General features: G+C 48.4%; 2 protein-coding genes across 3 annotated transcripts; one reads left to right on the top strand and one right to left on the bottom strand.

The window, feature by feature from the left end:
- The first annotated feature begins 301 nt into the window (after positions 1-301).
- LOC103627548 (pentatricopeptide repeat-containing protein At1g74900, mitochondrial) lies at positions 302-3,008 on the top strand. Of its 2 annotated transcripts, none has more exons than XM_008647833.3 (2): positions 302-2,021; positions 2,406-3,008. In XM_008647833.3, the coding sequence occupies exon 1, from the start codon at positions 344-346 to the stop codon at positions 1,847-1,849; it is 1,506 nt and encodes a 501-aa protein (XP_008646055.1). In that variant the 5' UTR covers positions 302-343; the 3' UTR covers positions 1,850-2,021; positions 2,406-3,008. The 2 variants fall into 2 exon arrangements, with proteins under 2 accessions (XP_008646055.1, XP_008646056.1); XM_008647834.3 differs by having other exon boundaries at positions 320-2,021; positions 2,688-3,008.
- A 1,483-nt stretch (positions 3,009-4,491) lies between these two features.
- Positions 4,492-5,799, bottom strand: LOC103627547 (growth-regulating factor 10). The gene is made up of 3 exons (XM_008647832.4): positions 5,499-5,799; positions 5,139-5,399; positions 4,492-5,038 (listed from the first exon to the last, which is right to left on the bottom strand). Exons 1-3 carry the CDS (start codon positions 5,578-5,580, stop codon positions 4,716-4,718), a joined length of 666 nt encoding a protein of 221 aa, XP_008646054.1. The 5' UTR covers positions 5,581-5,799; the 3' UTR covers positions 4,492-4,715.
- Positions 5,800-11,099: the final 5,300 nt, after the last annotated feature.

Genomic DNA, 11,099 nt, shown 5'->3' with positions numbered 1-11,099 from the left:
TATGAGTTTTTTTATTTTATGATGGAAAAAGGAATTCACGCATCATCGTTCCGTAACGGTGTAAGCACAACGTGTCAAAAAAACAGTGTAATCACCATGTCAAAGTGACAATTTGTCATAGCGCGAGCCGCGAGGCCACCATAATTGCCAAGTGGGGGAAAATCAGTTTGCAGTCCATGGGCTGCGCCCAACTGGGCTCGCTGGTGAAGGAGCAGGCCTTTTTCCTCGGCACCTGGGGACTGACCAATTGGGCTGTCCAAGAAACCATTAGTCCGTTACTCGACCACTTCTCTATTCCCGTCACCGAAATTCCTCGAGCTACTTCAAAACACACACAACACCGATGCCGCCGCCGCCGCCACCACCAATCACCGCTGCACCCATGATCCCGGCATCCCCAAAAAAGCCGATCCCGTCCCCGCGCCAAATCGCAGCGCTAGTGCTGAGCCATCCGTCCTCCACGCTCACCGCCGCGTCGGCGCGCTCCCTCTCGGCGTCCCTCCTGGCCGCCGGCCCCGCGTCCGCGTTCCCGATCCCGACCCCCGTGGCCAACGCCGTCATCAAACTCCTGTGGCACCACGCCCCACGCGCGCTCCTCTTCTTCCACGCTCTCCTCCGCCTCCCAGAGCGCTCGCGCGACCTCTCCCCGTGCACGGTCGACCTCGCGCTCGACCTCGCCGCGCGCCTGCGCCACCCACGTCAGCTCACGAGCTCCATCCTCGCGCTCTTCCCGCGCCACGGCCTCGCCTTCACCCCGCGCACGTTCCCCATCCTGTTCGAGCGGTTTGCGATGTCCCACCGCCGCCCCGACCTCGCCATCCGGCTCTTCCTCTCTCTCCACCGCTCCCACGGCATCGCGCAGGACCTCCCGTTGTTCAATTCCCTCCTCGACGCGCTCGTCAAGTCGCGGCGCGCGAGCAAGGCGGCCTCCCTCGTCCGTGCCCTCGAGCAGCGGTTCCCTCCTGACGCGGTCACGTACAACACCCTGGCTGACGGATGGTGCCGCGTCAAGGACACCTCCCGTGCGCTCGACATCTTGCGGCAGATGGTCGAGTCAGGGATTGCCCCAACGAAAGCAACCTATAACATCATCCTCAAAGGTTTCTTCCGTTCTGGACAGTTGCAGCACGCATGGGACTTCTTCCTCCAGATGAAGAGGAGAGGCAGCAATGACGAGAACTGTAAGCCTGACGTCGTATCGTACACCACCGTACTGCACGGGCTCGGTGTTGCCGGGCAGCTGGACAAAGCCCGCAAAGTGTTTGACGAAATGTCTATAGAAGGATGCAAGCCATCGACTGCGACTTATAACGCATTAATTCAGGTAACCTGTAAGAAGGGCAACTTGGAGGATGCCGTGGCAGTGTTTGATGATATGGTCAGAAAGGGTTACATTCCAAATGTGGTTACCTATACTGTCTTGATCCGAGGCCTCTGCCATGCTGGGAAGGTTGTTCGAGCTATGAAGCTTTTGGATAGGATGAAGAGTGAAGGTTGTGAGCCTAATGTTCAGACATACAACGTTCTTATCAGGTATTCACTTGAGGAAGGGGAGATTGAGAAAGGCTTGGATTTGTTCGAGACAATGAGCAAGGGAGAGGAATGCTTGCCCAACCAAGATACATATAATATTATAATAAGTGCAATGTTTGTGCGTAAGAGGGCAGAGGACATGGCGGTGGCTGCCAGAATGGTGGTGGAAATGGTGGATAGGGGCTACTTGCCAAGAAAGTTTATGTTCAATCGTGTACTGAATGGATTAATGTTGACTGGAAATCAAGAGCTTTCTAGAGAGCTCTTGAGAATGCAGGAGAAATATACGCGCTTGCGACGAGAAATAAGATTGTGATTGGCATTGGATTTTTTGGATGATATATACATTCAACATCTTTTGCCCTGGGTACAGCCTACAGAAGATCAAAATCTAGATGCAGCACCAGGATAACCTAGTCAGTTAGCACTCCTAGCCTCCTACTGTCCAGTGATTACTGATCTGTCTGATATGGAGCTGAAACATCATTGTAAGTATATATTCTGAGACTTGTGTATCTTAATAGTTTAACCGGATGTTTGAGGCAACTTTGGAGGTTCTTTCAATAGCTTTGCTATTGTTCAAAGTGCTATGTGTAGATTGTTTAGTGTAATGTCTTCTGCTCATGTGATCTAGACTTACTAGTACTCTAGAATGGCATGATGCTACTAGCTTGTCAGGAAATAGATGAGCCTTTTGGATGGACTAAAGTTACTTTAGTCCATGTTTTGGATGCCAAATAGAAGGCCTAAACATAAACTGATCATGGTCTAACAAAAACTAGTAGAGGATTAGTACTCATTAAAAAAATAATTAGTCCATGCTTAGCCTATTATTCAGTGACGGACTAACTTTGGTCCGGTGATCTGAACAGGCTCTTACAGTACTTCCATGTCCAACCCCCAAATCAAACGCTACCTAAGATATCAAGCACACTGTAAATTCTCTCTGTCATCTTTTACTTCAAGGAATGGTATGTATCATTTAACACTTGCAGTAAATAGGTACGTAATATGTTTATTTTGGGCAGCAGGTTCGCGGTGTATTGATTTCCTTTCATGTTACTGGATATGTGTGAAGCATTGCCTTTTGTGGGTGATGGGATTACTGCAGTTTGTATGTTTCGATTTGTACACTTGTTTTTTTTTTTCTGCAGATTTATGGTGATGGATATATAGGCATGTAGCAGATGGATTGCCATTTGCCAAGCATTCGGATCATCCGATGAGTAGTGTGGGCTGGCTTGCTGACGAACATCAATAAGACAGGATCTCTACTCATGACACCTGCACTTGTTTTTGATGTTTTCCCCATAGTTCCCTTTGATGCTGAACTTTGGCGTATGCTAGTGTGCAGTCTAGCTGTCTAGGTCTTGCGCGTTGGTAGATTTCTGTAGCTACTGAGATAGCCTGATGTGTATTACAGTTGAGAACACATATCATAAATCCCTAAGTCTTTCACTTTATTTTGTAGCAAACCAGGGTTTGTGTCTACGCTGGCTCACTAGCATGTAGCACGAGATGTTCAGTATTTACGCAGGTGGCAGATCAAGATATATGCCACGGCATTCACAATTGTTATGGACCAGGTGCGTACTGCATACTGTATTTGGCACAATATTGCGTTTTGCAGTTGGACAGTTCTTTACTGGTTGGTAGGTGTTTACAGTTGCACTGGACTTTCATTTGCTTCTATTCTATGCATTTGGAACCAAACGCATGAGTAAAACTTTGTAGGAACCATTTATAACGGGTGAAACTATTCATGCTATCTATTAAAGATAACTATTCACTGCTATGTGCCTATGTTTTGAACGGGCATGTTCCTTTGTTGACTGAACCTTTTGAGAGCAAGATGTTGACCTGTGTAGTTGATCGAAAAGAACTCGGTGCGGTTGCGTCAGGCAAAAAGCCTGCTTAGCCTGTAGATTGAGCCTATTTGCCAGAAGGGGCACAGAGGATAGGAGAGGTGAGGTAGTGTCCTGTGTGCGGACTGCCGAATGCTGCTACTGTTACACCTACAGTAATCCTTTCGTGATGCCCGCATTATTGCTTACAGTACAGGGCTAAGGCCTACAGCGTTATTGGCTGGCAGGTCAAGGCACCTTGGTCCATAGGAAACAGTAGCTTTGCTTAGAAAGCGAAAGATCCTTTTACTAACAGGCATCTAATCCACGAGCGCAGTTTGCATCTAATCAGTTGATCGCGTCATGAATGAATGTGTCATGGGCAAACACAGGACTGGAATCACGCATTTTGAGACGTCTGATCGAGCGTTGGTTGCAGCTTGCTGCGTCACGGCCTGCATTAAGGGAGGTGTTTGGTTTCTACTCTTTAAACTTTAGTGACTAAAATTTAGTTTTTTTAGTTTCTAAAATGCCAAACAGTATAACTAAAAGATGCATCTCTAATAGAAATTTTAGGTACTAAAGTTTAGAAGGGTGATAAAAGGAACCAAACACCCCTAAAACATAAACGAGGGAGAAAGTGTGTGGTGCACATACAGCCATAGTCGGATGAGTATGTGCGGACGGTAGTCTTTATTTATAGTGTAAGGTTAGGATCTAAGCTAGATGAGCCCAAGACTATTTTCTCAACAAGGACATATCCGTGCCCGCGAACCAGGCAGCCTGACGTGAGTCAGTTCTCGGACGAGGGTGGCAGCAACCAACACGTCCATACCGCCGCAGGCCTCTGAAAAGTGCAGCGTCCTCATCGCTCTGCCCGAGCCTCTGAAAAGGTCAGAGCGCCGTGCTGCACACTGCGCAGCCCTCCCCTGCCGCGCGTCCCAAAGCACAAGCCGGGGGGCCCCCACCGGCCACCGCCCCAACCAACGCCACCGAGACACTCTCCGTCTCTCCCCGCAGCACAGGCACAGCAAAATAAAACTTGTCTGCCCTGGTACCGGTGTCACAGTGACAGGCCAGGCAAAGCCACAGGCACGCACCACGGCAGCAGGGAGGCAGGCAAAACAATACAATGCACACGTAACAGAGAAGCAAACGCAGCGAACCAGCTGCCAGCGACACATGCCATCGGACGTCCCAAACCGGGTTTTTTAAGAAGCTGCGACTTTTGGGAGTGAAAAAAATCACAGCACGCACACGACATTGTAATCCCTGCGGATTCCGTTTCTCCTCGTGATTCCGAGGCCCAGCCCAAGATGTCGGCCCGCAGCGCTCTACTCATGTGGCACGCGCGGCGCTGTGGGCGAGGAGGACGCTGGTGGGGGAGAGGCCGAGCCCGTGCGGCGGGGGCGCGCCGCCCGTGTGGTGGACGGGGCCGCCGCCGAGGCTGGTGGCGGCCGCCGCGCTGGGCGCCGGGGCGGCGGCTTCCACAGGCTTTCTTGAACGGCCGCGGCCGCGGTGGACGTGCCGCTCGCAGTACTTGTGGCCCGGCACCACGTCGCGGGAGCACCGCCACTTCTTGCCGTCCGTGCGCCGGCACCGCCCGGGCTCCGGCTCCATGCTGCTGCGGTAGTCGAAGCACAGGCTCCCCAGGCCCATCACTGCAACACGTTCATTCGATACGGCAAGACAGTACAAACGCAAAAACAAATAGAAATCGGCCGGGGGCGGCTGAAGCTGTTGTCGGTGCTTAGTGCTTACGCGAGGGGAAGCGCTGCGGGCCGAAGGAGGACGCGGCGACGCTCTTCCAGATAGGGAGCACAAGGTGCGCCGGCACCGGCGCGCCCGCTGCGAAGTAGCGGTAGATGAGCACCTGGTGCTCCAGTTCCTGCTGCTGCATGAACGTCAGCGCTGACGGCCTCTTGGGCGTCGCCGTTGCCGGGGACGCATCCGCGTCTCGCTCGCCGCCCCCGCCGAGCCCCAGGCCCAGCCCGAGAACCAGAGGCGACGAGGCCGCCACTCCTGCAGACAAAACAGAAACGCCAAACCGAGCGATCAATCAGCTACCCAGCTACCTTGACCAACCGAGCTAGAACGTAATGCCCGCCCGCGTGAACTTACCGGCGCTCGTGTCGGCGCAGGAGAGACGGGGCAGCTTCGCCGGCGGCTGCGGCGAGTCGGTCTCCTTGTCCTCGGCGGCCATTTTGGAGACTCCGCTGTTGCGCTTCCTGTGGCGGTTTGGACTCTACGGAGGGAGCGCGCGGGCAGCTTCTCGATAGAAGGGAAGAAGAGACAGCATTCGTTCTCGACAGAGGAAGTGTGAAGTGGTGGGTATATTTATGCGTGACGGCTCCCGCCGTCTGGTCGCTCGGTAAACTTGTGTCTGCGGCCGGCGTCTGCGCTCCAACAACGGGAATCTGTGGTCGTGGAAGTAAAAGCTGTGTCCGAGTCGTTGCGGCAAGCTAGCATGCATTTCAGCTAGTTTATTTTTAAATTAAAATGTGACAAATAAAAAAATAGAGAGAATATTTATCTTTAGTAGAGCGGAGAGTATTTGGACGAGAGAGTTTGGTTAGTGTCACATCAGATATTTAAATAATCTTACTACTCATTCCGTCTTAAAATAGTAGTCTTTTTAGCTCTAATTTTTATATCTATATTCATATGTATGATTATAAACATAGACATATGTATATATACATTAATTATTATACGAATCCAGTAAAAATAAAACGAATTTTAATTTAAGACGAAGGGAATATAAAACTAATTACATAACTAAATACTAAATGTGGAGACAAATTCATTAAGCACAGTTAATGTATAATTAGAAAATAATTAATGTATAATCACATGATTGAATCATTAAATAATTAAGTTTAGTAAATTCATCTTATTGTGTAGTGTTTATCGGTGTAATTAGGCCATGTTTGTGAGGGCTTCACTTGAGACATTGTAGCTTCGATTTTTCAGCTTCAACGGATTGGTAATATGGGTTTCAAGAGTGTTTTGCTTGCACGTAGACTCCAGCTTCTGTAATACAATTAATTTATGCAAGTTTCTTTAATTACACTTGATGATTAGAGGGTGGAGAAAGAGACATGAATCGGTAGGTCATGTAACCAATGGTATGATGGGTAATTTTTGTGCAGCTTCATGAGGCGGTGTAAAAATAATGTTTTTGAACCACCCTTTGAGGAACTTCGAAAATTTTATAAAACGGGTCTTTAGTTTCAGTTTTTTAAGCTAGGGCTCATGGAGCTGGACCTATTTAGATGGAAGAAGCTGAAATAAACTTGAAACTTTTGAAGTGAAGACCCTAGGCCCTGTTTGGAAGAGCTTCACTTCAAAAATAGCAGGTCTATTTTAACTTCCTCTATCCAAACAGGTCCAGCTCCACGAGCTCTAGCTTCAAAAAAACCTAAAACTAGAGACCAGTTTCATGAAATTTTCGAAGCTCCTCAAAGGGTGTTTCGAAACACAGTTTTCGTACCTCCCCATGAAGTTGTACAAAAATTACCTACCATGTCATGGTTACATGACGTACCCATTCATGTCTCTTTCTCCACTCGTTAATCATCAATGGTAATTAAGGAAACTCACACAAAATAATTGTATTACAGAAACTGGAGTCTATATGCAAACCAAGCACTCTTGAACCCTTCCTTACCGATTTGTTGAAGTCGTTTCATAGTGAAGCTGAAAAATCGAAGTTGCAATTCTTGAAATGAAGCCCTCTCAAACAGGCGTCAGTTTTATATTTAGAGTCGAAGTGCTTCTGGTGTCTGAGAGCACCTAGAGGGGGGGGGGGTGAATAGGTGATCCTGTAACACTTCAAAAACTTAAGCCACAAAACTTGGTTACTTGTTAGCACAGTAATTTGCCAAGTGGCTAGAGAAGGATCTCAACACAACACAATAACCAAGAGATATCAATCACAGAGATGGCACAGTGGTTATCCCGTGGTTCGGCCAAGACCAACGCTTGCCTACTCCACGTTGTGGCGTCCCAACGGACGAGGGTTGCAATCAACCCCTCTCAAGCGGTCCAAAGACCAACTTGAATACCACGGTGTTGCTTTGCTTCTCTTAATCCCGTTTGCGAGGAATCTCCACAGCTTGGAGCCTCTCGCCCTTACACAAGATGTTCACGAAGAATCACAGAGCAAGGGCGGGATTAGCAACTCACACACGACACAAAGATCACAGCGAATACGCACACGCAAAACCCAGACTTGAGCTCAAGAGACTAGCACACTAGAACGGAGCTCAAATCACTATAATGTCGAACAAGCGCGCAAGAATGAAGTGTGAGTGATCAATGATGCTCAAAGGATGCTTGGTTGTTCTCCTCCATGCGCCTAGGGGTCCCTTTTATAGCCCCAAGGCAGCTAGGAGCCGTTGAGCACAAATCTGGAAAGCCATTCTTGCCTTCTGTCATCGGGGGCACCGGACAGTCTGGTGCACACCGGACACTGTCCGGTGCCTGATTTCCTTCCTTAAATGGCGAAGCCGACCGTTGGCAGACTTGGAGCCGTTGGCGCACCGGACATGTCCGGTGCACACCGGACAGTCCGGTGACATCTTCTAGCCGTTGGCTCAGCCACGTGTCTTGCGCAGATTGCGCGGCCGACCGTTGGCCCGGCCGACCGTTGGCTCACCGGACAGTCCGGTGCACACCGGACAGTCTAGTGAATTTTAGCCGTACGTCGCCGGTGAATTCCCGAGAGCGGCCACTTCGCTCGAGCCAGCCTGGCGCACCGGACACTGTCCGGTGCACCACCGGACAGTCCGATGCTCCTAGACTCAGCAGATTCTTGGCTGCTCGAGCCAAGACATTTCCAATTGAATTTTTCCTGTTTCCAGCACTTAGACACAATACATTAGTCCATAAAACAATGTACTAAGTCTGAGAAACATACCTTTATTCTTGATTTGTACTTTGTCCACCTTTTTACACTTAGACACTTGTGTTGGACACTAAATCACCAAAACACTTAGAAATGGCCCAAGGGCACATTTCCCTTTCAATCTCCCCCTTTTTGGTGATTTATGCCAACACATCATTAAGCAAGTAGAACAAGTACAAAAACAATTCAAATAAGAACTCAAAATTGTTTTGATTCAATTTGACATATATGGATCACTCTATGCCACCACTTGGTTTGTTTTTGCAAATCAAACTCAAATTCCTATCTCTAAGTCAAAACCACTTGTAGAGACATAAAGAGAGGTTTTCCAAAGAAATTTGATCAAGGATTTCAAAAACTCCCCCCTTTTCCCATATTCAGCACTTCTCCCCACAAGAGGCCAACTTTTGACATAAAAGACAATAAAAGAGTTTTGACAAACCAAAAGCTCTAATCTACTATTTTCAAAATTTCTCAAGTGGTAGCTGATCCATTTATTGCTTTGGCCTTTATTTTCTCCCCCTTTGGCATCAAGCACCAAAACGGGATCAATCTTGGCCCTTTAACCCCATTGCCTCACCAAAATCTTCAACTAAGAGCAAATAGGCAATAAGAGTATAAAGATGAACTTGGAAGAGTTACTCTTTTCATCGGAGTGCAGTGGAAGTCTTGCCTGGTCCAAGTCCACCTTTTTCCCTTTCAATTATCCTTGGAGACTAAAACAACCAAACTCAAGTACATGGTTAGTCTCAAAGGGTCAAGTTGTAGCACAGCTCCCCCTAAATATGTGCATCACTTGCAAACAGGACTTGTGAGGTCCAGGGAGTGTTTGTACAACTTGAGCACCACAATAAGCAACAAAATGCAGAATGAACATGATCAAAAGCATAAACACATGTATGCTACATTTCAATCCAAGTTCCGCGAATCTAAGATATTGAGCTCACTACGCAGCCTGCAAAAGATCTTCTCATCTAGAGGCTTGGTAAGGATATCGGCTAGCTGGTTCTCGGTGCTAACATGAAACACTTCGATATCCCCCTTTTGCTGGTGGTCTCTCAAAAAGTGATGCCGGATGTCAATGTGCTTTGTGCGGCTGTGCTCAACAGGATTTTCCGCTATTCGGATAGCACTCTCATTATCACATAGGAGTGGGACTTTGCTCAGATTGTAGCCAAAGTCCCTGAGGGTTTGCCTCATCCAAAGTAGTTGCGCGCAACACTGTCCTGCGGCAACGTACTCGGCCTCAGCGGTGGATATGGCAACGGAGGTTTGTTTCTTAGAGTTCCATGACACCAGGGACCTTCCTAAGAATTAGCACGTCCCTGATGTACTCTTCCTATCGACCTTACATCTAGCATAGTCGGAATCTGAGTACCCAATCAAGTCAAAGTTAGACCCCTTTGGATACCAGATCCCGAAGCAAGGCGTAGCGACTAAATATCGAAGAATTCGCTTCACAGCCACTAAGTGACACTCCTTCGGATCGGATTGAAATCTAGCACACATGCATACGCTAAGCATAATATCCGGTCTACTAGCACATAAATAAAGCAAAGAACCTATCATGGACCGGTATGCTTTTTGATCAACGGACTTACCTCCTTTGTTGAGGTCGGTGTGTCCGTCGGTTCCCATCGGCGTCTTTGCGGGCTTGGCGTCCTTCATCCCAAACCTCTTTAGCAAATCTTGTGTGTACTTCGTTTGGGAGATGAAGGTGCCGTCCTTGAGTTGCTTCACTTGGAACCCAAGGAAGTAGGTCAACTCACCCATCATCGACATCTCGAATTTCTGCGTCATCACCCTGCTAAACTCTTCACAAGACTTTTGGTTAGTAGAACCAAATATTATGTCATCGACATAAATTTGGCACACAAAAAGATCACCATCGCAAGTCTTAGTAAAAAGAGTTGGATCGGCTTTCCCAACCTTGAAAGCATTAGCAATTAAAAAGTCTCTAAGGCATTCATACCATGCTCTTGGGGCTTGCTTAAGTCCATAGAGCGCCTTAGAGAGCTTACACACGTGGTCGGGGTACCGTTCATCCTCGAAGCCAGGGGGTTGCTCCACGTACACCTCCTCCTTGATCGGCCCATTGAGGAAAGCGCTCTTCACATCCATTTGGTACAACCTGAAAGAATGGTGAGCGACATATGCTAGCAAGATGCGAATTGACTCTAGCCTAGCCACAGGAGCAAAAGTCTCCTCAAAGTCCAAACCTGCGACTTGGGCATAACCTTTTGCCACAAGTCGAGCCTTGTTCCTCGTCACCACCCCGTGCTCGTCCTGTTTGTTGCGGAACACCCACTTGGTTCCCACAACATTTTGCTTGGGACGAGGCACCAGTGTCCAAACTTCATTGCGCTTGAAGTTGTTGAGTTCCTCCTGCATGGCCAACACCCAGTCCGGATCTAGCAAGGCCTCTTCTACCCTGAAAGGCTCAATAGAAGAGACAAAAGAGTAATGCTCACAAAAATTAACTAATCTCGAGCGAGTAGTTACTCCCTTGCTAATATCACCTAATATCTGGTCGACGGGATGATCCCTTTGAATCGTCGCTCGAACTTGGGTTAGAGGTGCCTGAGGTGCTTCTTCCTCTTCAACTTGAACATCCTGTGCTCCCCCTTGATCATGCGCCTCCACTTGAGGTACCTGTTCGTCACCTTGGGTTGGGGGATGCACCATAGTTGAGGAAGATGGTTGATCTTGCTCCAAATGTTCTTGAGGTCGTACATCTCCAATCGCCATGGTGCGTATCGCGGCCGTTGGAACGTCTTCTTCATCTACATCATCAAGATCAACAACTTGCTCTC

The sequence above is a fragment of the Zea mays genome, chromosome 5, assembly GCF_902167145.1.
Source record: "Zea mays cultivar B73 chromosome 5, Zm-B73-REFERENCE-NAM-5.0, whole genome shotgun sequence".
Taxonomy (NCBI): domain Eukaryota; kingdom Viridiplantae; phylum Streptophyta; class Magnoliopsida; order Poales; family Poaceae; genus Zea; species Zea mays.
The sequence above is the reverse complement of the archived record's forward strand: the minus strand, read 5'-3'. Positions and strand labels throughout refer to the sequence as shown.